At 42.0% G+C, this 24,533-nt stretch overlaps 3 protein-coding genes and 1 pseudogene across 4 annotated transcripts; 1 reads left to right on the top strand and 3 right to left on the bottom strand.

Annotated features, from left to right (window-relative positions):
* Window positions 1-2,664: 2,664 nt before the first annotated feature.
* LOC138824411 (olfactory receptor 8D1-like) lies at window positions 2,665-3,556 on the top strand (annotated as a pseudogene).
* Window positions 3,557-6,713: 3,157 nt separating this feature from the next.
* On the bottom strand, window positions 6,714-7,646 carry LOC138824410 (olfactory receptor 10D1B-like). The gene has a single exon (XM_070018257.1). It carries the CDS (start codon window positions 7,644-7,646, stop codon window positions 6,714-6,716), a length of 933 nt encoding a protein of 310 aa, XP_069874358.1.
* A 4,862-nt stretch (window positions 7,647-12,508) lies between these two features.
* LOC138824409 (olfactory receptor 8G5-like) lies at window positions 12,509-15,238 on the bottom strand. Of its 2 annotated transcripts, XM_070018255.1 has the most exons (2): window positions 14,326-15,229; window positions 12,509-12,519 (listed from the first exon to the last, which is right to left on the bottom strand). In XM_070018255.1, the coding sequence occupies exons 1-2, from the start codon at window positions 15,227-15,229 to the stop codon at window positions 12,509-12,511; spliced, it is 915 nt and encodes a 304-aa protein (XP_069874356.1). The 2 variants fall into 2 exon arrangements, with proteins under 2 accessions (XP_069874356.1, XP_069874357.1); XM_070018256.1 differs by lacking the exon at window positions 12,509-12,519 and having other exon boundaries at window positions 14,300-15,238.
* Window positions 15,239-19,503: 4,265 nt separating this feature from the next.
* LOC138824408 (olfactory receptor 8G50-like) lies at window positions 19,504-20,430 on the bottom strand. The gene has a single exon (XM_070018253.1). The coding sequence runs from the start codon at window positions 20,323-20,325 to the stop codon at window positions 19,504-19,506; it is 822 nt and encodes a 273-aa protein (XP_069874354.1). The 5' UTR covers window positions 20,326-20,430.
* Between the last annotated feature and the right edge of the window lie 4,103 nt (window positions 20,431-24,533).

The following is a 24,533-nucleotide window of genomic DNA, read 5'->3' as shown; positions in this document are numbered from 1 at the left end:
ACAGGGATCCCTGGCCCGAGCAAAGGGAGTGGTTTCTAAGAACCTCAACCTCCCTGCAGATCCGGGTAAGCCTCCAGCTCAACCTCCCTGCAGATCTGGGTAAGTCTCCAGTTCCCACCCTGGCGGGCATCATTTCTAACATCCAGGCAAATATACTGGAAGCAGTACATAGGCAACGTTTTGGCTTTTTACCAGGAGCATTGGCTTCACTATTCTCTCCAGTCAATTATGTCCTCTTGTCTCCCTTTGTGTCGGTCCAGCCTTGCCAGCATCACTCAATCCGAGAGGAGAAACCTGGCACTTGCATGACTGAAGCCTTTACTCCTCTAACGTCCTTCTAGCTTACTTATTACTGTTCTTTGTCTTCTTGTACCCCAGCTTCTACAGGCCTCAAGAGACCAAGATGACAATGTGAATCCCAAGAAGAATGCTCACTTTTCACATAGAATATTAGTCATAGATGACCACTTCTTATCTATCTGGAAGGAATGTTTCCTGGCCACTAGGAGATCAAGAAATATTGAACTCAAGTGGTCTTGCTTCATTTCCCCTGGTTCAGCAGCACTTACTAGCTGTGTTAGTTACTCACTTTGGGATGAAGGACCTTCAGTGCTTCAACTCCTCCTGTGCCTCTAAAAAAAGCACAATGCATCCAACCTTGCATATTTTCATTATTCACATCAAGGAAAGGGAAAAGGATCCAGGACATAGAAGAGGCAAACAAGTCTGTCTCCTACTAAGCTGGTGGGATTCTTCTCCATCCCTCCATGTGAAGCATATTTTTTAAATGCATCACATTAACTTTTAATTGGCATTCAGTGGATTTATTGGTTTAGTTGATCATAAGAGTCTTTTGAAGCTGATTTTCCTCATTCCCCCTTTGCAGATTGGAACCCTGAGGTTTTCGTTAACTTGAATGTTGCAAATGAGTTAACATTTTGCCTCTCTTCACACCCAAACCTGTCCAGTGCTTGGGTGAATGGACTTTAAATTTTTCTCCTTAAATTCATCTGCCATTTTCTGTGATCAGACAGACACGAGAAGTACTGAGTTTGCAAAGTTGGTCAGGTTTCTTTCCAGTTGGATCACATCAAACTTTTAACACATAAATCTTCACTCTTAATTCTATGAGAGGTATGCCAAACTGTTTCCTTGAATACTGTCTGAACACAGTGACTCTGTGTGCCCCTTAAAGGAAAGGTGCTGAGAGGGAATGATCTTTTAGTCGTCTTTGCACTTTTAATAATCTATCGAATGGGCTTTTCAGAAGCCAGAAACAATTTTGCCTTTATTGCCATTATTCTTCTTCAAGGCCTGATGAGCTTTGAGGTAAACTGAGGTAAAGAGGTTTGTGCTGCGCCTCCACCATGCTGGTGGAAGGATGAGCAGTATTCTCCAGTTGCTTCATGCATGAGCCCCACACCTTCCTGGGGCACGCAATCTAGATTTGCTCCTTCCTGGATGCATTTTGAAATCCAGACTATTTGATAACATCTAAACACGTTCACATTGCCTTGTGAACATTCAGTTTGCCGATGAACTTGAGGACCTCAGGTATCAAGATGCTAATCCATCACCTAAAACTGGAATAAAGAGAGCTCTGACACTGTACCCCCTGGCTCTGAATACTATGTCTACTCTTAAGTTCTCTGTGTCTCAGTAATTTCATCAGTAAAACAGGGGTACAAATAATGCATACAGTTTCAACGGTTTTGAAGATTTAAATAATATCGATAAAGCACATGAAAGTCATATGCAATCAGTGAGGGGAAAAAGGCAACTGAGGGATACGGAGGGAAACAAAGGAAGGCAATCAGTATTGTTTCTGGTGGCTTTTTTTTTTTAATGGAAAAACAGAGTTACTACCACGCCCCAAAGCATGATGGGTACACCAACTGTTGGAAAGTTCAAGTTTTACACCAGCACCCAGCAGTATCTCTTTTTCCCAATAAGGACTGTGCAGTGGGGCTTGGCAGGCCTATAGCTCACTGCTAGGGTGAGCGTATAGCTTTTGTGGTGGGGGAATGGATGTGATGTTCAGAAATTCTGAACTTTGAGCTGAGCACCTGGGTCAGAGGAAACTAACTTAGTTTCTTTCTCCCATCCTTTTCTAGTTTGGCAAGAAGGTGTTGAGTGGGCACTTCTGCTCAGAAGTGTTCTCACCCTGCGTGGTGGAAAGATTCCCTTCAGGGAGCGACTCCTTCCCTTACCCCCAATGGCCTGTCCCTTCTCATCCCAAGCCTAAAAGAGTATCTCACAGATCTGATAATAGAGCATACAACGGCATAAGTGGGAAGACTTGGGGAAATGAAACCATGGTTGGAATCTTTTGTTGATATTTTCTACCATGGAGAGCTATTGGCAAATAGCTTCCTTTCTCCGCATATAGCACAGTCTTGATTGTGCTGCTGGAATGAGGACGTAGTTTGCCTGTTGATCAAGGAGAACTTGCATTTGTGATCTAAATTCTGGACCAGCTAGGATGAAGTCCAATTTGCATTAGGGAGATTGAGCAGAGTATCAGCATCAGAGCTAATGAAAACGGTGACTCTGTGTTTCCACTTTGGCCTTCTTCCTTGATGCAGGTTTGGCTTCATTTGGAAGAACAAGGCCCTTTTGAACTCAGTTCTTGTTTTTCATTTCTGTAGAAATCTCCAGAGAAGAATGGCTCCTGGGAATCATTGCACCGCAAGCATATTCACCTTGCTGGGTTTAAGGCCACAGCCAGAGCTGCAGCTGCCCCTCCTCCTGCTCTTCCTGGCGATCTACGCAGTGACGGTAATTGGGAACTTTAGCATGGTGGTCCTGATCGCCTTTAGCACACCACTCCACACTCCCATGTACTATTTCCTGAGTAGTTTGTCCGTCATTGATCTCTGCTATTCCACTGTTATCACTCCCAAAATGCTGGTGAACTTCCTAGGGAAGAAGAATATGATCCCATATTCTGAGTGCATGGCCCAGCTCTTTTTCTTTGTGGTCTTTGTGGAGGCCGAGGGCTACCTCCTGACTGCCGTGGCCTACGATTGCTATGTGACCATCTGCAGCCGCTGCTCTATAACATGACCATGTCCTGCTGGCTCTGCTCACTGCTGGTCCTGGTTGCCTTCGCCCTGGCATTCTGTCTGCCATGACCCACACTGGTGCCATGATGAAACTGAACTTCTGTAAATCCCACGTCATCAGTCACTGCTTTGTGATGTTCTCCTCAGTCTCTCCTGCTCCAGCATACAGCTCAATGAGCTTCTGCTTTTCATCATTGCAGGACTCAGCACCTTGGTGCCCATACTAGCTGTTATCATTTCTTATGCCTTCATCTTCTGTAGCATCCTTCGCATCCAGTCCTCTGAGGGCCAGTCCAAAGCATTTGGAACTTGCAGCTCCCATCTCATGGCAGTGAGAATCTTACTTTAAGCCTCCTAGTAACTCCCTGGAGTAGGAGAAGGTTTCCTCTGTCTTCTATACCACAGTGATTCCCATGCTAAACCCATTGATACACAGCCTGAGGAACGAGGGTGTCAGGAAGGCACTGAGGAGTGCCTCCGTGGGGAAATGAGATTTGCCCCTGGAGCTTTGTAGATCAGAGATATGAGTAGCTCCAATGGACACAGTTCCTCTCTGTTTATTTTCTTTGTTGTTGTATTATAGTACATTTTTGTGGTGCAGAGGGAATACTCCTATGCTCCAGGTAATCTCTCAACCATGAGATACACACTGAACTCTAATAGCTTCATTTACAAAGGTTATTGTTAAATCCATAGTTGATTTGATTTTCTCAATGAAATGAAAACAGAGAGCTGGGTGAGGTGAGACATGCCTGTAATCCACTCACTTGGGAGGCCAAGATAGGAGGATCACAAGTTTGAGGGCAGTCTGAGCTACAGCAGGGATAGCCTGTCTGAACCTGATTCTCTACCCAAGCCAAAAGAAAAATAGAAAACAAAATCCTACAGAGCTGGTATTAGTGTTCAGATAGATGATAGATAGATACAAAGATGGATGATAGATAGATAGATAGATAGATAGATAGATAGATAGATAGATAGATAGATAGATAGATAGATTTTTTTAATTGGCTAGTCCTGAGGCTTGAACTCTGGGTGTGGGTGCTGTCCTTGAGCTTTTATGCTCAAGGGTAGCACTTTACCACTTGAGCTTTTAATTTCAGCTTTTAATTGGGGTTAAGAATCTAACAGACTTTTCTGCCCAGGCTAGCTCTGAACTGCAATCCTTCGATCTCAGCCTCCTGAGTAGCTAAGATTACAGATATGAGCCACTGGTGCCTGGCTGATGTTCTTATTTTGACAGGAAAACTAGGTTTATTTTTTTTCTTATTGTGGCAGAAAAACAATGAGAATTCAGATTTTTCCCCATTCTCTTTCCTTTTTGAAAAGCCCATGTATGCCTACCAAGTACTTCCTGTGTGAGAAGAACTCAGAGAGAAGTACAGTGATTTAGACATTTAAGGATATGCAGCCTCACTCTAGAGACCGTAATTTGTATGAGAACAAGGCAAATGCAAAATAAAGAAAAACAGAAACTATAGCTACAGAACAGGTATGGGCCATTCTAGTAACTATATCATAGTCAATATGCATCTACTATCCAACATGTTCAAAATCTCTTTTATTTTTGTTTTTTGGGGCCCTCAGAAGACACTTAGGTCTTCCACAAAGACACAGGACAAATGAAGTATGCAGACAGCCATCTCAGTCAATGTAGTTTGCATGAGAAACTCCTTAGAAACTTAAGAAAGAGGGGAGAAAGTTATTAGGTAACAATTTACTTTAACCTTATTAAAAGTTGTCTTTTAATAATAGATGATACCATAATTTATTTGCAGATTGTAGCCGACCTCAAGATGTCTAGGAAACCAATGGCAAAATTAATAGGCAATAGGAGGTAAATTAATAATGAGAAATCAATACAAAATTTATAACTAGTTACAGTATATGACGTATTTCCAACAGCAACAAGAAGATAAAATAAATGTGAAGGTATTTAACCAGGAAAAAAATAGTGAGAAACTATGTGAAGGAAGCATTCAAGTTCTTCCCAAAAAATACCAAAATTAGACTGATTAAATGAAAATTTTTTCTTGGACACAGTGCCTTTACATTTAAAGATTTAAGTTCTCTGTAGTTAATTTCTGGGTTTAAAACTACTCTGATGAAAATACCCCCCCCAAAAGGATCATTTTTTTGTAGTTTTAGAGAGTTCTTTGTCTTTAGGAGATGCCAATATACATTTGATAACTGAAATATAGCCCAAATCCAAGAAACTGCACTTGCGTAAGACCTGCAGTGCGATTACTTTTGATGTGTGGATGTGCCTTTGGAACCATGATCATAGTCAGGATCATAAATATTTTAACCTCTGTCCACTAGCAATAACTGATTTTGTCACAGTATATTGTTGGCAATTTCTATAATGTTATGTAATTAGAATCATACAATATATGTTATTTTGGTGTATTTCACTCAAAATAATAGCTTAACTGCTTTTAAAATTATGAAATTATATGTGGGCATATGTGGGTCTGTGCGTTTATTGACTAAGACTTTGATCTTTATGTAATATCCCTTTAAGGTTAGGGAACATCAGTATTGTCTGATCACGTTGTAAATTATCAAGAACGTAGACTCCAAGGAACTATATACGTAAAACATTATGGGTTAAATCTATTTAGTCTTTTCAGACTTTAGCTTGATTTTACGTATGCATGAGTGCTTTATAGAAAATCAACAAAAGATGAAAGGAAACACTTGAAATATTATGAGGTAGATTACACCTTCCAGTGCCTCTGAAATAATGAAGTTTGGGAGATGTTACTTACCACTTCTGGTACTCAATTTCTACATTTGAACAGAAATGTAGGTTTGAATACATGAGAATTTAGTTTATGAAGATGTATAGTACATTCTTATTGGAAGGAACACATGGATCTTTTATAGAAAGAGGTTATAGTATGTGATCTTTCCCATGACCCCTTTCCTACTGGCACAGGCCTGTGGTTGAGGTAGAATCTCTTGTACTTTTCTGCCTGGATTGGCTTAGAACCATGTTGCTCCCAATCTCCACCTCCTGAGTATTTAGGATTACAGGCATGAAACATCGGTTCCTGGCTCACAGAATCTTTCTCTCTGCTCTGTCCATACTCTCTCTCAACCACACTTGGTCAAAGACCAACACAAAGGACATGTAGGTAAAATAGCATACAAGTGCCCTGGTCCATCTGTAAGAAACCTACATTAGATCCATCCATCTGTTCCTTCACAAGCCCTGTTTATGTTTCAGAAAACACAGGATTCCACTTGAAGCCATGTGGCTGAAACCCTCTCATAGTTTTCAGCAACAGGTAGACTCTCAGGGGCTTATTCAATGCAGAAATCTGAGGAGTGCTGTGTAATCATGCCAATAAAAAATGAACAAATATGGGAAGAAGAGACATGAGAGGTTATAGGAAGGTGACCCAAAGTCAGGAAAATGTTAAGAAATTTCAATACACTTTGCTAACTGAGAACAGATATGCCTTCCTGAATAGAATAATTAGTTACATGACCTTGGCAATTTGTGCTTAGTCTTCATGTTGTAGCTTCTTCATTTGCAGAAGGAGGCAGCAATGCAGCAATAATGTCCTTGGCCTCCACCACACACAGAAAGTCCTTAGGAATGTGATATTGTTCATGTGTTTGTCACTGCGCCTCCCACCTTCACTTCTCAGGAAGGAAACCCACATTGTTCAGCATCTTCCTCAGTGAGGACTTCACCTCTTTATTCCTGAGGCTGTAAATCAAAGGATTCAGCATGGGGGTGGCCAGGTTATTCAGGACCTGAACGGTTGCATTCAGCCAGGGATTGGGGATGGGCTGCAGGTAGATGAGGACCACCGGCATAAAGGAGAGGAGGATGGCCGTGAGGTGGGCGCTGCAGGTGGAGAAGGCCCGGCGCCGGCCCTCTGCAGAGCGGATGCGCAGGATGGAGCCCACGATGCAGCTGTAGGAGGCCAGGATGAGGAGGAAGCAGCTGAGGGGCATGAGGCCCACGCTGACCAACCCCACCAGCTCCAGGGACGAGGTGTCTGCGCAGGCCAGCTTCAGCATCACCGGGATGTCGCAGAAGTAATAGTCCACCTCGTTGGGGCCGCAGTAGGGCAGCTGGAAGGTCAGCACAGTTAGAAAGATGGCCTGGATGCAGCCACAGAAGGAGGTGCCCAGCGCCAGGATGGCACACACTCTGTGGCTCATGATGGTGGAGTAGCGCAGAGGAAAGCAGATGGCCACGAAGCGGTCGTAGGCCATCACCGTGTACAGGAAGCACTCGGTGCAGCCCAGGAAGTGGTAGAAGAAGAGCTGGGACACGCACCCCGAGTAGGAAATCACTCGGCTGTTCCCCACAAGGTAGAAGAGCATCTTGGGGGAGCTCACCGAGGGGAAGAATATATCACACACAGACAGCTTGCACAGGAAGAAGTACATGGGTGTGTGCAGCCGGGGGGAGGAGACAATGGCCAGGAAGATGAGCAGGTTTCCCAGCAGAGTGAAGACGTAGAAGGCCAGGAACAGGAGGAAGAGCGTGGTTTCCAGGCCCTCCGTGTGCGGGATGCCCAGCAGGACAAACACTGTCACCACCGACACATTCCTCATCTCCTTCAGAACATGCAGCAGGACAGCGCTGATGCGCAAGGTCAAGCGCAGAAGCTCCGGAAGGACACACGGTTCCTGTCTTCAAAACCAAGAGAGGACTTTGAACATCAAGGCAGAGTCATGTGAACACATGAGGGGACTGAAATTCCTGCCTCTAATCACAGAACAGACCTACAAACACATGGGCAATTGCTTTTTAACAAATGTGCCAATGTGAATATATTGAACAATAGTCTTTTCGCTATTTCTGGAAAAGTTGAATGACCACTTAAAAAATGAGAAAGAACCAACTTTCTAAACCCCTCCCAAATCAACAACCCAAGGGTCCTAGACTCATACCGAATGCTTATATATAAATATACTTATAGTGATTGTAGATTTAAGTGAAAAATCTGAAACTATAATAGTTCCTCAGAGTATTTTGGAAATCTCTGGTTTGGGTAAAGATTTGTGACACACTGAAAGTACAATTAATTTGCAGTTCTAACATGAAAATTTAAACTAGTTGAAAACCAGAAGTGTCTATTTCAAGGTCATAATATCAAATGAATAAAGATCCTTAGAAGACTAAATGTGAGACAAGAATCACATGGAATCGGAGACATTGGACCGAAGGATCTGGGCATTAAAAATGGACACTATTGTCCAATTGGTGGAGGTGAAATAGGGTATTGAATTAAGAATAATTGCAGCATAGTCGGGTGCCAGTGGGTCACACCTGTATCCTAGCTACTCAGAAGGCTGAGATCTGAGGATCACGGTTCAAAGCCAGCCCTGGCAGGAAAATCTGTGCGACTCTTTTTTTGTTTGTTTGTTTGTTTGTTGTTTTTGGGTCTGGTCGTGGGGCCTGAACTCTGGGCCTGGGCGCTGTCCCTCAGTTCTTCAGCTCAAGGCTAGTGCTGCACCACTTGAGCCACAGCGCCACTTCCAGCTTTTTCTTTTTTTTCTTTTTTTTTTGCTTATGTGGTGCTGGGGAATCGAACCCAGGGCCTCATGCATGCAAGGCAAGCGCTCTACCACTGAGCTACCTTCCCAGCCCCTAAGCCACCTTCCCAGCCCTGTCTGTGAGACTCTTATCTCCAGTTAACCATCAGAAAACCAGAAGTGGTGCTGTTACTTGAGTGGTAAGGTGCTTACCTGGAGCTGAAGAGCTCAGGGACAGTGCCCAGAACCACAGTTCAAGCCCCACGACTGAAAAAAGAAAAATAATTGTAACAGAACTAATCTGCATATTTTAGAAACTAAGGATGCATAGTAAGCTATTTTGAAGTGACTGTGTGTACCCATTACATGCAATTCATAGTATTTCTGAAATACAGGTGAAACACTGATTCAAAATTAAATAGTAAAATGTGAGCAACTTCTTTAGATTCAATCCCAAGCACTGACAGAAACAAAACCACAATAAAAATCTATCAGCAGAAAGGAGAAAAAGTGACTCTCCCATTCTCTTGAAGAATAAAAGGATAACCCAAACTGAGAATAAGATTTATAAATTACACACTCAGAATTTAAAAATAAACTCTAAAATGCAACAAAAAAATCAATTTCTCCATCTCAAGAGAAACAGGCAAGTGACTTGGGCAGATACTTTATGAAGAAAAGATGTCCCATGAGCCCTGGAGATTTCCTCTGTCTTGACTTCTAAGCAAATACTTTTGCCCATGCTGTTTTAATTTAAATTGTTGTTTTGAAACAAACTTAGAGAAATTGAAACAATATTTTCAAAATATTATTTACCACTTTAATAAAAGATATGCAGGTGACAAATAGCTGAAAAGACATGTATCATGGTTAATTAGGGGAAATTAAAAGTAAACCATGAGATACTACTATATCTATAAAGACAAGGAGGGAAAGTCCCTGAAAAGAACTAAGTACCACAAGAATACAGGGCAACTAGATCATCATCACTTTTCTATGTTTGTGCAAATGAAGTGAATACTTATTTCTTTCATGAAAACCTGCTTCTAAGACAATAAGCCTTTAATCCTCTCCATTCTAAAATTCTTTCCAGGAAAGAAGCTTCTTCAAAGAACTAGAAATCCTGAGGTTTACGACATTGAGCATTCAAAATACGTTATTCCAGCGGCTCTGGGACGAAGGTGTCACAGAAGGAAGAACTACAAAGATAGAACCCTGTTGTCCTCAGGAACGGCTGGTGGAGTCCTCTGCAGTGAGGTAAACGCAGCCCAGGGAACATTTTCAGGTTCTTAGAACAGCACGTAGTGTCCTGGCCACAGGAGCTGAGAGCCAGTGTTTGTATTAGAGTTCCACATCGTACACCATCAAGACTGCTGAAACATTCAGGCCTGATTCACTTCTTTCAGACACCTGGAGAACGTGTTCAGATTCTGGCATTGGTACCACTGAGGGAGCAATTAAAGTTAAGCACATTTACCATCCAAAGGAAAGCAACTTTAGCAGGGTCTCCTGAAGTGTGAAACACTTAAGAGAACGGACCCCAAATCCAACTTCAAATTTTCGTACCAACTCCTTTTTTTTTGCTTGTCTCTCACACAGTGAAGTCTGCCGATGATACCACTGTGAAACCCCCACTCCAATTTTATAAAAACACTTGTAAACACTTCACTGTAGAAACATCTAGTTGATTCTCACTTCAACTTTATAAACATTTTATAAGCAAGTGTCTCATAGAGATCTATAACAAACATCACTATTTAAAAGACTAATCCTTTTCATCCCAGCCTGTCTCCCTGAACAGGAGAGATAAATCTCTTAAGGGCTTATTATAATAGAAGTGATAAGTCCCAGTGTGACAGAGAAATCTCACAGCGGAAGAGGATGTCTCAGATGATGATTTAACCTAGAGAAAATTTCCTTTATATTTGTTTTAATAAAAACTATTGTCCTTCCTCATTGTTCCTCTTTTACTTCTGTTTTGGTAGTAAGGATGCGTACAAATGAGTATGCCCTGTATGGCTGGCATAATCTCACCCAAGGACTCAGATACTGGCTCTTGAAAGGGTAGACAAGGTTTTACTTTTGTTTTTTCTGATACTGAGATTTGAACTCGGGGTCTATGGCTTGCTTGGCTAGATTATTCAGCTGATGTCTTCCACTTGAGCCACACCTCCCACTCAGCTTTTTGCTGGCTATTTTGTAGATATGTCTCACAGTCTTTTCTACCTGGGCTAGCTGTGAAACTCAAATCCTCTAATGGTGTAGCTAGGCTTAGCAGCCTGTGCCCCTGGCCTCCAGTGAGGTTTTATTCTTTTAAGCCCATGAATTTGCAGTAAAACAAATCAGGCCTGCCAGGCGTCAATGGCTCACGCCTGAGTAGTAGGATTCTAGCTACTCAGGAGGCTGAGATCTGGTGATCACAATTCAAAGCCGGCCTGGGCAGGAAAGTCCACATGAGACTCTCATCTCCAGTAAACCACTAGAAAACCAGAAGTGGTGCTGTGGTTCAAGTGGTAGAGTGCTTGCATTGAGCCAAAGAGTGCAGGGACAGTGCCCAAGCCCAGAGTTCAAGCCCCATGACCGACAAAAAACAAAACAAAACAAAACAAAAAAAAATCAGGCCTATAAAAATAACTTCACAGGGCTGGGAAGGTGGCTCAGTGGCAGAGTGCTTGCCTTGCATGCATGAGACCCTGGGTTCGATTCCTTAGCACCACACAAGCAGAAAAAGCAGGAAGTAGCACTGTGGCTCTAGTGGTAGAGCGCTAGCCTTGAGCTGAAGAGCTGAGGGACAGCGCCCAGGCCTAGAGTTCAGGCCCCACAACTTTCAAAACAAAGAAAAAACTATTCACATACTATGTGTGTGGTGTGTATGTGTGTATGTCTGTGTGTATATGTGTAAGTGTGTGTGTTTTGTATTGTGTGTGAGTATTGTGTGTTGAAGAGAGTGGGTGGATTATAATTCTCTTGAGGAAATCAAAGGAAACAAGGCTGACTCCTTTAACCACAATGATTCAGAGATTGATAAAACCAAATGTAGACCTAAGGGTTGTGATAATTTAATATGGATCAGTGTATGAATGTGGAAAAGTTTAACAAGAGTTTAGAAAATAAAGTTCAGTGTTGGATTGATATGTCGCAGCTCCGTGGTATAGACTTCTGGGTTGTCTTGCAAAGGCCAGCCCTGAACCTGTCCCCTAAGGGTCATGGGCTGAGCTTTCAGATGGTTTTCTTGTAGGTTTTTATAGATAAAAGATTGCTGAAAACAAAAGAGGCTGAGACTGATCTCACTTCACCATCTTAAGAGCTATTCTTTATGAGTCCCAGCCAACAGGCCTGTGTCAGCATAAAATTTCACAGTAATTATCAAAATTCTACTATTGCACAACTTGTTTTTTAGTGTCAATTTTATTTTCATTTTAACAAGTAATAATTATCTCACTGTAAATATCTAGCTGCACTGACAAAAAAGCATGGAGGAGCAAATGCTGACACTTTTCTTCTGAAGATCTTTACACATTTTATGGTTTATCCTACCCCCAATTTTCTACATTCCCAACCATTTCAGACCTACTAGTTCCCATAATAATTTAAATGTCCTATTCTATTTCTAATAATAGGACTCTTATGTAGCATCTATCCCAAGCTATAGTGTTTCTATATTTAAAGGAAAAAGTAATTGGGCTGTTTTTAAGAGAATATAAATCTCTATTTCAAAGAGTAATTGGCCTGACATCTCATATTATTACATTTTTTGTATCTTTTTCTTTATCATCTGCAGCTATTTATACCTAGCTGCAGATCACTGTAAAGGAAACTTTTGCTGCAACAATGTTTGATAAGAAATGTACTCGTTATCTTGCCCATGTAATTGTAACTTCTCTGTACGGTATTTTCACAATAAAAAAAAAAAAAAACTTTTGCTGTCTCTTGAATTTTTAAAAATTTTGTTACCGTGGCTGGGAAGGTGGCTCAGTGGTAGAGTGCTTGCCTTGCATGCCTGAGGCCCTGGGTTCGATTCCTCAGCACCACATAAGCAAAAAGGAAAAAGCTGGAAGTGGCTGTGGATCAAGTGGTAGAGCATTAGCCTTGAGCTGAAGAGCTGAGGGACAGCGCTCAGGCCCAGAGTTCAAGGCCCCACGACCGGAACCAAAAAAAAAAAATTTTTTTTGTTACCGTTACTATAAAGGTAATATACAGAGGGTTGGAGTGACATGTCAGGTAAAGAGTACATATGCTTTTGGACAAGGTCACTCCTTCACTCCTTCCCTCCTTCTCTCCTGTTTTTTCCTCCCATGCCCACCTACAAGTTATATAGTTGATTTTCAACACAGTATCTAGTATCACTGCTGCCTTTGTTTACCCTTTGTCTCTTGAATTTTTAAAAGGATGCCTTATTTTTGCTGACAGCCCTGAGGTTGGAACCCAGGGCATTGTGCTCTTGTGTGACTTTTTGGCTCAAAGCTATCACATTAACCCTTACCTCCACTTCCATTTTACATAGCTGCACTTAAATGGTTAAAGGGTGATAATTATGTTGCATACACACTGATTTTCATAAAGGGAGAATAAATCTTACAAGAGGAAATAAATCTCAAGAACATTATCAAGGACCTACTCCACAGCAGACGTTTTCTGGGTACCAGAGCTGTGATGTTGAGCCTTATATATAAGGTAGAGACTTCGCTGATATCACCAGGTGGTATAGACCTAGACATTGGCTGCAAATTGTTCTAAAGCTAAGAGTGAATGGTATGGTGTATAACATGTGAACACCGTTATATGTTACAGACTGTGATAGACAATTTGCTCCAGGAAAGTTAGAATGAACTTGTGACTTTAAATGAGCATCATTATTCCACAATACTGTGAAATTCCGGAAATTATGTAATCACTTAATCACAATCAAAAAAAAAAAAAAAAGAACCTTGGGGAAGGTAGGGAGGGAGGGGATGGTAAGGTGAAAACAATGGATGGGGTAACAATGTTCAAGGGGAAGTGTACTCATTACCTCACTCATGTAACTGTAACCCTCTGTATAGTATCTTTACAATAAAAAAAAACAACAATAATAAAATCATAGACAAAAAAAGAGTGAATGGAAAAGTGTGTATTGGAGTGAGCTTATAACATACAGGTGGCTCTCTAATTCAGATGTTGAAGCCAACTATTTTTTTTTTAATAAGAAAGGAGAGCAACCTTAAATAAATGTACTCACTACCTTATGTAACTGTAACCCCAATGTTCATCACCTTGACAATAAAAATAAAAATAAAAATCTCCTAAAAATTAAAAAAAATACTGAGGGAAAAAAATGTTTGAGGTAGAAAAACATCATTTCCAAGACAGAGAGATATACATCTTAAGGTCACCAGTATACCATAGATACGAGAGAAGCTGTGTTCTGAAACAAGGAGGAGAGGCCGCTGGGCTGGGAAGGTGGCATTTCCTTATGTTAAGGACTATGCTTTGATCCAACATGATGGGGCAGGGGAAGGAGAAGACACTGGTGACTCGTGAATCCCCATTCCTATAGCGTGTGTCTCAGGGATAATTATGAGAGAAAAAACAGAGACTATGACATGAATAGTTCCACAGGAAAAGAAACAGTGTCCGTATAATCTCAGGAAACAAAGAAAGGTAAGGATAGATAGATTAAGCCAACAGCTCTTGGTTGGTGCAAGGTTCTAAGCAGGACAGTTAATCAAATACATTTGCATCACTTCTTTTCACAGGACTGTTCTTTTCCCGAACATCTTCAGGGCGATGCTGACGTCCTTGTTCCGCAGGCTGTAGATGAGGGGGTTCAGCATGGGCACCGTGATGGTGTAGAACACGGAAGACACTTTCCCTTGGTCTGTGGAGTTGACAGAGGATGGATTCAGATACATGAAAGCGGCAGAACCATAGAAGAGAGCAACTGCGGAGATGTGGGAGCTGCAGGTGCTGAAGGCCTTGGATCTGCCCTGGGCGGAGCGAATGCGGAGGATGCTGGCGATGATGAAGATGTAGGAGCCCAGGATGGTGAGGCTGGGGGTAAGAATATTAATTCCACTAAATATTAGAATCAGTATTTGATTGACATAGATGGGAGAACAGGAGAGCTTCAGGACAGAAATAAGATCGCAGAAATAATGATTGATAACATTAAATTTGCAGAAGTGAACCCTCAGCAGGAAGCCTGTATGAGCAGATGCACAAACTACACCAATGGTGTAGACCCCTAGCACAAGGATGACACAGGCCTGATTGGACATGATGGTATTATAAAGTAACGGGCTGCAGATGGCCATGTAGCGGTCATAAGCCATGGCAGCCAGCATGTAGCACTCTGAGATAGCAAAAACAAGAAAGAAGAAGAGCTGAGCCATGCACTCTGGGTAGGAGATGGTGTTCTCTGTCACAAAGCTCGCCAGCATTTTGGGGGTGATGACGGTGGACTGGCCCACATCAATTAAGGAGAGACTGCTGAGGAGATAGTACATGGGGTTGTGCAGGTGAGAACTGAGCGCGATCAGCACCATCATGCCCAGGTTCCCCAGCACCGTGAGCACGTAGATCCCCAGGAAGAGGAGGAAGAGGGGCAGCTGGAGCCCTGGCTTCTCCGTTAGCCCCGCCAGGATGAACTCAGTCACTGTGGAGTGGTTTCCTGGGGCCATGTCCTGTGTTCAGAGTCTGAAAGGGAGGAGAAAAGAGCATTGGTGTGGGAGGGACATGGCTGCCATCATGCTCCTTTTGGAACAAGGTGACACCCTTGAAAACCTTTGAGCTGTTTTCTTTTTTGAATATTGCAAAGATTTCACATTCATATTTCTAGGTTGAGATGTAGGTATTTAGTTACATGGAGAATGCCGTGAACGTGAGTAAAGCTGGTTGAGTGGCAGCTGGAAGAAGAACTCCTGCCTACACATGGTCATGTTTAGTAACCTCAGAGTAATTGCTTCTGATAGTCAACCTGTTCAGCTTCTTGCATCAGGAAATAAGAATTCTACAAAAATTCTCCAGCTTTTCTTGTTATGTAAACAAACACAATAGCTACAGTAAATAAGAAAACACAACAAAATAAATTTGGCAGAAATTTATCAATGAGGAAGAAGAGCTGTGACTCGAGGTGGTAGAGCACTAACCTTGAGTGAAAAAGCACAGAGACAGCACCCAGGCCCTGAGTTCAAACCATGTGTCTGATTTTTTTAAAAAAATAAGAAATTTATCAGTGAGAAAATGAGCACAGTCATTATTGTGGCAATATTCTACCAGTTGGAAAATAACTGATTATTACAGATGTCAAATTTCAGAAACACTGATCTTAATAGCTCAATGTTTCCTTTGACTTTTGTGAAAGTTGGGAGCACAAGGCAGAACTGAGAAATGCAGATTGATACGTGTAACTTTTTATTTGTTGAATAGAGTAGATGGGTTAACTTTTGCATGCACCAAAGTAAAAGTCCAAATACATTATTTTTGTTTTGTTTTGTTTTTGGGTCCGGTCGTGGGGCCTGAACTCTGGGCCTGGGTGCTGTCCCTCAGCTCTTCAACTCAAGGCTAGCACTCTACGACTTGAGCCACAGGGCCACTTCTGGCTTTTTTCTTTTTGCTTATGTGGTGCTGAGGAATCAAACCTAGGGCCTCAGGCATGCAAGACAAGCACTCTACCACTGAGCCAACTTCCCAGCCCCATAGTCCAAATATATTAGAGTAGAATTTGTTGAAAAGCAATTGAAACATGAGAGATCTGAAAGTCCCTAACAGCTTGGCAATTATTTAGACACTGTGTGATCTATCCTGCCTCATGGTTCTTACCTGAGAGCACATAAACAATTGCTGTATAAAACTTTGTACAAAATTTTTCATGGTAGCTCTATTAACCATGCCCTGGAATTATAAACAACCAATATGTTAATTAAGGATGAATTGACAACCTATGTCTCTATGTATGTATCCACAAATTTATCATCTATCTATATATGTATGTATCTATCTTATCTAGACTACTACTGAGCCTTAAAAAGAAATACACAGAAATCCAAGCAACAGAATGAATCTCAGAACACTATTTTAGTATGAGTCTTATGAGCTAGATTTCAGACTTATGGGACTAATTGCCAGTGTAGAAATGTAGACTGATGTAAATACATCCCAAGCTTCATTTTTGGTCAGTGTTGAGCTCAATTCACATGAAACAGCAATAATTTCAGAGAAGCTCATATTCTAACAGAAGTCAAATAAAGCAATTAAAAATTCAGATTCAGTCGATAAAACTAAATTCGTAGACTACAATGAATTATCCTGGCTTATTCAAGTATGTTGTAATAAATGATTAGACAGTAATCCCCTTGAGATCTGTAGCATAAATTATCCAATTCGTGGCCCATGGAAATTGAACCCCAGTGCGTTGGTCTGTGGGCACTGGAGTCGTGGGGAGTTCCTGTGGCAGCCTGTGGCACTGCTCGAATATTTATTTTCTCTCCTATCTCTTCCATAATGTGGCAACTGTGGAGCCATTCTGCAAAACCTTGTGATGGATTGGGCCATCCACTTGGTGCTCAGAGATCTACACTTCTGAACAACGAAGTATTTTCTCTGTGTGCTACACCTTTCACTCTGGGAGACAGTCCAGGGTTACAGTGTAATAAACACACATCCAGCATACCACAGCGGGCTTGAGATGTATTTTATGAGTAACTAGTCAAATGAAAGTCTATGGGAACAAATGCCTGATTTTGCATAATAATTATTTCCAGGCCTCGTAGTTTCACGTCACGAGTGTGAGATGAACGTACTCACCTTCTTTCTGCCTGAAAATTCCCAATATCAAACTTGTTTTGCCCCTTGCAAATGATTCTCAGGCTGGTATTGGGAATCACGGGTACCCCCGAGTTCTGCAATCTTCATCGCTGAGAACCAGGGCCTTACATATGACTCAAAGTTCTCTTTGAAGCTGGTTTGCATCACAGGTCAACATTTCAAAGCACATGGTTTTCGTGTATGCTTATTTAGCTTCTGGGTAGTGGACATCTTCCTTTTCCCAGCCATCTGGGCTATGAAGTGTTCCAAGTTTAAATTCATCGGGTACTAAATATTATGAGGGCAACACTCTCCAAGGATTGTCATTCCCCCAGAACCAAGCTCCAGGGAGAAAGAACCACCTTTGCTGACATTTCCCCAATTGGCTCATTATCCTTCAGCAGGTCCTGTTTAAAATTGTCGTCTTCTTCCAAGATGCTGTTTATATGTTGTTATTGCCTATGAGTAAGAGCTCTTTTTCCACATTCCCTGATCCCATATTTTGTAGTGTAATGCTGCATGTTTAATAAGTGTCGCGATTACTTACAGCTTATATATTCCAAAAGGGTTAATTAGCTATTTTAGAGATTATATTTTCATATTGTTTACAAACACAATTAGGTAAGAAAGCCAGACACAAAAAAAATATGGAGACAATCCAGGGATATTGAACAAATATATTTATTTGCTGATTCCATGTAAGCGAGTCTTCTCCCCAAACAGCTATATCCATAAAAATAGAGGGAGTCACTTTTAGAGAACATTCATGGTGTCAGAATGACATGGCGCACCCCGTGTAGAAGGACTCAGGCGTGCAGGAGAGGCCATGTCCTCCAGGTGTTCAAACCTGTGAGTCCAGTCCTGCTACAAAAACTTTTCTTCCCACTACCAAGTAAGTACCTGAAGTGGATGAGTAACAGGCATCCATTGCTGTCTCTGTCCCATTGTGTTAGGAAACAACCTAAATTCATAAATTTCTTTCCTTTTTGTGGTACTTAGGACAGAGGTACATTACCAGTCCACTTTTTGAGTTCATTCTTCAGATAAGAGTCTTATGCTCTGTGTGTTGGTATGGAACCTCTTCTCACCACTTTCCGAGAACCTAGAACACCTGCATGAACCTACACCTGGCTTAAGAAAATTATGCTTTTTAACTTTATTTTTGTGCCACTCACGGAGCTTGAACTCAAAGCCTGGGTGCTATCCCTTAGGGTTTTTTTCACTGTTTAATTAAGTTTTCTATTGTGAAAATACTGTACAGAGGGGTTACAGCTACAAGATCAAGGTCATATGTACATCTCTTATCCAGCATTGTTGCCTCCTCCTTTGTTTTTCCCCTACTATCCCTTCTCTCCCACCTCCTCACCTACACCCCCCCCACCTAAATTATAAAGTTCGTTTTTCAACATAGTGTCTTGTACATCTCATTGTTGCAATGGGTCCACCTGTATCCCTATTTAAACATTTTGTTTTTTCCTTCCCCTCCCCAAATTATACCAACATCAAATACAGTGAAAACAGGATATACCATGGGGGAGTGACGTACAAAGCAATAAAAAAAATCACATGGTACCTTATAAATATGTTAGAAACAATAGCAAGGAAGAAAAAACTACTTGTGTCCCTATCTTGGAGTTCATTTTGCTTACTATCATCTTATCTGACCTTTTTCTGCTTGTCCCAGACATATACTAGTTATTGCAAATAAGGGAAACCAGGGCTGGGAAGGTGGCTCAGTGGTAGAGCGCTTGCCTTGCATGCATGAGGCCCTGGGTTCAATTCCCCAGCACCACATAAGCAAAAAGAAAAAAGCCAGAAGTGGTGCTGTGGCTCAAGTGGTAGAGCGCTAGCCTTGAGGTGAAGAGCTGGGGAACAGCCCCCAGGCCCAGAGTTCAGGCCCACCACTAGACTAAAAAAAATAAAAATAAAAAAATAAGGGAAACCATGTATCCCTTAGTTTTTGCACTCATAGTTTTCCACTCTACCACCTGAGTCATAGTTCTGCTTTTGGCTTTTTGCTGGTTATATGGAGATAAAGGTCTCACAGACTTCCCTGCCTGGGGCTGGCTTTGAATCTCCATCCTCAGATCACAGCCTCCTGAGTTGCTAGGACTACAGGTGTGTGCCCAGGTCACATTACTCCTTTTCATCAGAAATGTTTCTTTTCAATAAACTTATATAAAGCCGCCTTGACATCCTTGTTCCTCAGGCTGTAGATCAAGGGGTTCAGCATGGGGATAATGATGGTGTAAAACACAGAGGACACCTTCCCTTGGTCCATGTTGCTGACTGAGGATGGCTGGAGGTACATGAAGGCCGTAGAACCATAGAAGATGGCAACCGCGGAGAGGTGGGAGCTGCAGGTGCTGAAGGCCTTGGACCTGCCCGAGGTGGAGCGGATGCGGAGGATGCTGGCGATGATGAAGATGTAGGAGCTAAGGGTAGTCAGGCTTGGAATGATGATATTAAATGCACAGAAGCTCATCCCTACAACCTGGTTGATAAACGTGCTAGAGCAGGCGCTCTCCAGTAACGGGTAGAGGTCACAGAAGTAGTGGTTTATTATACCATTACAGAAGTTCAGCCTGAGCAGGCAACCTGTGTGGGCTGTGGAGCCAATCAAACTCAAGCCATAAACCCCAACGACCATCCAGAAACAGACCTGAGAAGACATAGTGGCATTGTAGAGCAAGGGCTTACAGATGGCCGCGTAGCGGTCGTAGGCCATGGCAGAGAGCATGTGACACTCAGCGATAATGAAAAAACAGAAGACGTAGAACTGAGCCATGCACTCCGCATAGGAGATGGTGTTCTCTGTCACGAAGCTCACCAGCATTTTGGGGGTGATGACAGTGGACTGACAGAAGTCAATGAAGGAGAGACTGCTGAGGAGATAGTACATGGGGGTGTGCAGGTTAGAACTGAGTGCGATCAGCGCGATCATGCCCAGGTTCCCCAGCACCGTGAGCATGTAGATCCCCAGGAAGAGGAGGAGGAGGGGCAGCTGGAGCTCTGGCTTCTCCGTTAGCCCACAGAGGAGAAACTCGGTCACTGGTGAGTGATTTCCCTTTGCTCTTTCCTCTGGGAAGACCATGTCCAAAGAGGGGAAAAACTGCGACACAGCCATTGATGATTCTGTCATTCAATGAGCTACCGACGGCCTCTGTCTGTCCCTTCAGCCAGGTGTCTCTGGCTCTCTATGATCTCTTCACCTGCGTCAGCAGTCAAAACCTTGGAGCCCCATCTGTGGTGGAATACATAACAAAAGCAAGAAACGTATCCTACAGGAACATATCCAGCCAGCATTTTTTTAGGTCACCAATGACCTGTCTTTCCGCTTTACTTGTCTCCCACAATGTTATGCCCATAAATACACATCCCCATCACAAAGGCTCCATTTTTCTATTGTCCTGCCGTGGTGTCTCAGACAGTAGTGTGAGGCTCTGACTCACTCCACCTCCCCCTGAGACTGGTTCTGACCCGATGTCTTCATTCCTAAGTCCTCTTCTGCCATGTCCTCCCACCTCTGTGTCCTGAGACCCTGGTAGAAAATTCCCAAACGAATTGCCCTCGATCAGGGGCTCAACCTCCTCTGCCTGAATAAATTCCTAATGAATAAATTATAAGGAAAATGTTGTTGCTTTCTACAAGGAAAATGTGTTGGTTGGTTATTCCTTAAAAATTAATTGGGAGAAGGATTAAAATGCAAAGACTGCATATCTAACATACAATGTGATCAATGTGGCCATTCACAAATGTTCACGGTCACAGGAGCATTATCAAGGTATTCGATATTTTTATTGCTTTCCTAAATTCTTTATGCTACTTTGTGTTTTGTAATTGTTTTGTTTGGGATACTTTGGGGTGGTAAGAATACTTAATATAAAACTCACCATCTGAAATTTTGATATTCACACTATGACATTGTTAGCACAAAACACTACACTTTACAGAGAATCATTAGGTCTTGTTTCATAATGTAAATGGACTCTTTGAATATCTGTTCACTGTCTCCTCTACTTCTCAACTGCCGGTAACCTTTGCTGCCTTGTCTAACTCCGAGACTCACTTATAGCAACATCTCATAAATGATCTCGCACAGCCTTAATTTTCTGTGACTGTCTCTGAAAGGGCAATGTTGCCTCTGAAGAGTAAACATTAGAAGGTCTCGCAGAAGGAAGCGGTGACAACTCAGAATTATCATTATACTGCAAAAATCACAACCAGAATTTTGCTTGCCTTGCATGCATGAGGCCCTGGGTTCAATTCCTCATCACCACATAAGCAAAAAGAAAAAAAGCCGGAAGTGGCGCTGTGGCTCAAGTGGTAGAGCGCTAGCCTTGAGCTGAAGAGCTGAGGGACAGCGCCCAGGCCCAGAGTTCAGGCCCCACGACCAGACCCAAAAAAAAAAAGTAAACCTTCAGACATACCCCTTTTCTTCCCAGAACGTTCAGTGTTGAGTGCTCTGCTTCTCTACTATAAGGAAGAAAATAATGTCTGTGAACATGGGAGACAGTGATCCTCAAAACTATCTTCTGGAAACCAATGTTGATCTCCGAGGGAGCGAGGGCTCACAGACATGTGTCCATCGTGAAAGCTTGCATGTGACAATTTATGCATGCAGCAGGTAAAGAGACTGTGCTCGGGGATGAGATAATGGCCTCCCGCTAGAACGCTGTCCCCAGTGCGGACTCTATGGGGAGGGACACCATTACAAGTCCCCAGGCTTATGTATCTCAGGCTGCACTTTATCACACTGGCCTGATGAATGATTTCTGTTCAGTTATGGATTTTTTTAACATGCTATGAAAGATAACGTCAGGTCTCTAGTGAGTTCAATAACAGCACATTGTAAAATTGAAAATTTTAGGAAGTTTTTTAGACGTACACTAAAGGAAATGATGAAGGTGGTTTCCCAAAAGGGTGGGGGACTAGAAAAATGGGGACAGAAATCTTTGTAAGATTTGAAAGATTTTGTTTCCATGTATTTAATTGATTCCAAAAGTATATTTAACTTGAGGCTTGAATGAAAAAAGATTTCACTGAGCTCTCTTGTTACTTCAAAGATTTTTCTAAGACCTCTGAGGAATTCCTAAAAATGGAGGGAAATGGGCGGACTTTTCCTTCTAAAATTAAAAGGGAAATGCTGAGGACACATGAAAACATATACCACATAGATATTTTCATATTAAACTACTAGTGAGTAAAATTATATTTCATCTAATATAATTTTGTTACGCAAATCAGTTAAAAGTGATACTGAGATAATATTTGTAATGAAAATGTCCTTAATATATTTTCTAATGGTTTTACTTTTTCTTAAAGCTTGGATTTTTTTTTAGTATAAATTGTGTCTACAGCTAAATTCTGCCCTTTTTGTTTAAAGTTTAAGGATATCTATACTATAAAAATTTAACTGCATGGAAATGCTCATCATCAACAATTATTAAATTTTAGAATTGAAATATACATGTGGTAGTGGTGCATATAACCCTACTTACTCAGGAGGCTGAGATCTGAGAGTGGCAATTTGAAGTCAGAATAAACCACGAGACTCTCTATGTCCAAAAGAGCTAGCAAAATAAAGCCAGAAGTGGAGCTGTGGATCAAGAGGTAGAGCACCACCCTTGAGTGGAAAAGTCAAGTGAGAGCAGAAGGCCCTGATTTCAAAGCCATGGTACTGGCACAAGAAAACAAAATAAAAAAAGACATATGCAAGCAAGATTTTTTTTTATCAAGCACTTGACAATTTATCGTTCTCAAGCATAGATCAGTAGTAAAGCACACAGGAGAGCGTGCGTGAGCGTGTTTTGTGAGATGAAGCAGAAGTGAACATGATTACAGCCTGGAGTGCTGCGAATGGAGGAAGAAACGCACGGGGCTGACATCGAGAAGATCTGTGGAGTTTGGAAGACATGATGGAGGTTAAAACAGAGGCACAACCACAATGAAGAGAGGGTGTGGTGGGGCAGGATCATTGCCGCGTCGTGGGATTCGCTGCTCCACACAACCATACGCACTGTATGTTTACTGCACGCATTGCTTCATGTGTTCACACAAGTGATGTCCAAAGCATATGGGAATTTCACAGGCCAGCCACAGGTGATAAGACACTGATTCACCACCAGATAGGACCATGACAACCTACTAGAACGTTATCACTCAAGAAACGATCAGAAATTCCCTTTCCCTGTGGGCTCTCCCTTTTTGAACATAAAACACTATCCTTGCTGGACTATGGGTTGAAAGCGAGGTCGTGAGAGATAAAGTTAGAGCTCTAGGGAGCTTATCAACAACCAATTTAAAATTTCAAAACATTTTAGGACCTACACTAAAGCAATCATCTTAAGGTGATTATTCACAAGTGGAAAAAATAGAAAGTAGAGACAACAATCTATTTATTAATAGTCATGTGGAAAATTGCCCCCCAAAAATCTACCTTTTAAAATTGTAAAAGGCAAGAACTTCCTAACAAAATACCTCAGGAACATCAGGAGACAGATAGTTCTCCTGTGTTGATTCAAACCTTAAAATGAAGTGGAAAGCACAAAGCCGTTGTGAAGGAGCTGACAGTTCTTGTTAGGACCAAGGAGCCTTTCTTGGCAGAAACAGTAACAGAGAAGACATCTTTGTATTTGGAGACAAAGCGGAGGTGAGCTCCCTCCTCCTGTCTTTGCACCAGTCACATCTCTCTTATTGTCTAATTTTTAGTTCCTCACACCTCTTGCATATCTCAAATCCTTCAATTATTTTACAAATTCTTTTAGATTTGTGTGCTAACACATGCATAAGAAAGCCAGGAAACAAACTTCGAAGACTATCAAATGATGTTGAACCAATGTATTTATTCTCATTTAATGTGAATAGCTCTGGCCTTGAAAGAGATGTTCAAACATACAGAAAGCATCGACCTCGCAGTTTACTTTGAAACATGTCAGTGGCATTCAGACGCGAGACAGCTTCCCACACGCCGCTGACTCCGGGCCTCCCAGGGAAACGCCGTCCCAGGGTCTGAAGCTGGGAATTCAGTCCTGTCTTTGGCATTGTGTCCACAGCAGTCCAGGCATGGCAGGCACCTGCCCGTGCTTGATCAAGCATCTCAGTCTGAGTCCTCGTCAAACCTCTGGAAATCGTACTTTTTTTCATTATGAAAGCAAAATACTAATTTTTTATAGAAAA

The sequence above is a fragment of the Dipodomys merriami genome, unplaced genomic scaffold (genome assembly GCF_024711535.1).
Source record: "Dipodomys merriami isolate MVZ:Mamm:240054 unplaced genomic scaffold, mDipMer1.0.p SCAF_129, whole genome shotgun sequence".
Classification (NCBI taxonomy): domain Eukaryota; kingdom Metazoa; phylum Chordata; class Mammalia; order Rodentia; family Heteromyidae; genus Dipodomys; species Dipodomys merriami.
The sequence above is the reverse complement of the archived record's forward strand: the minus strand, read 5'-3'. Positions and strand labels throughout refer to the sequence as shown.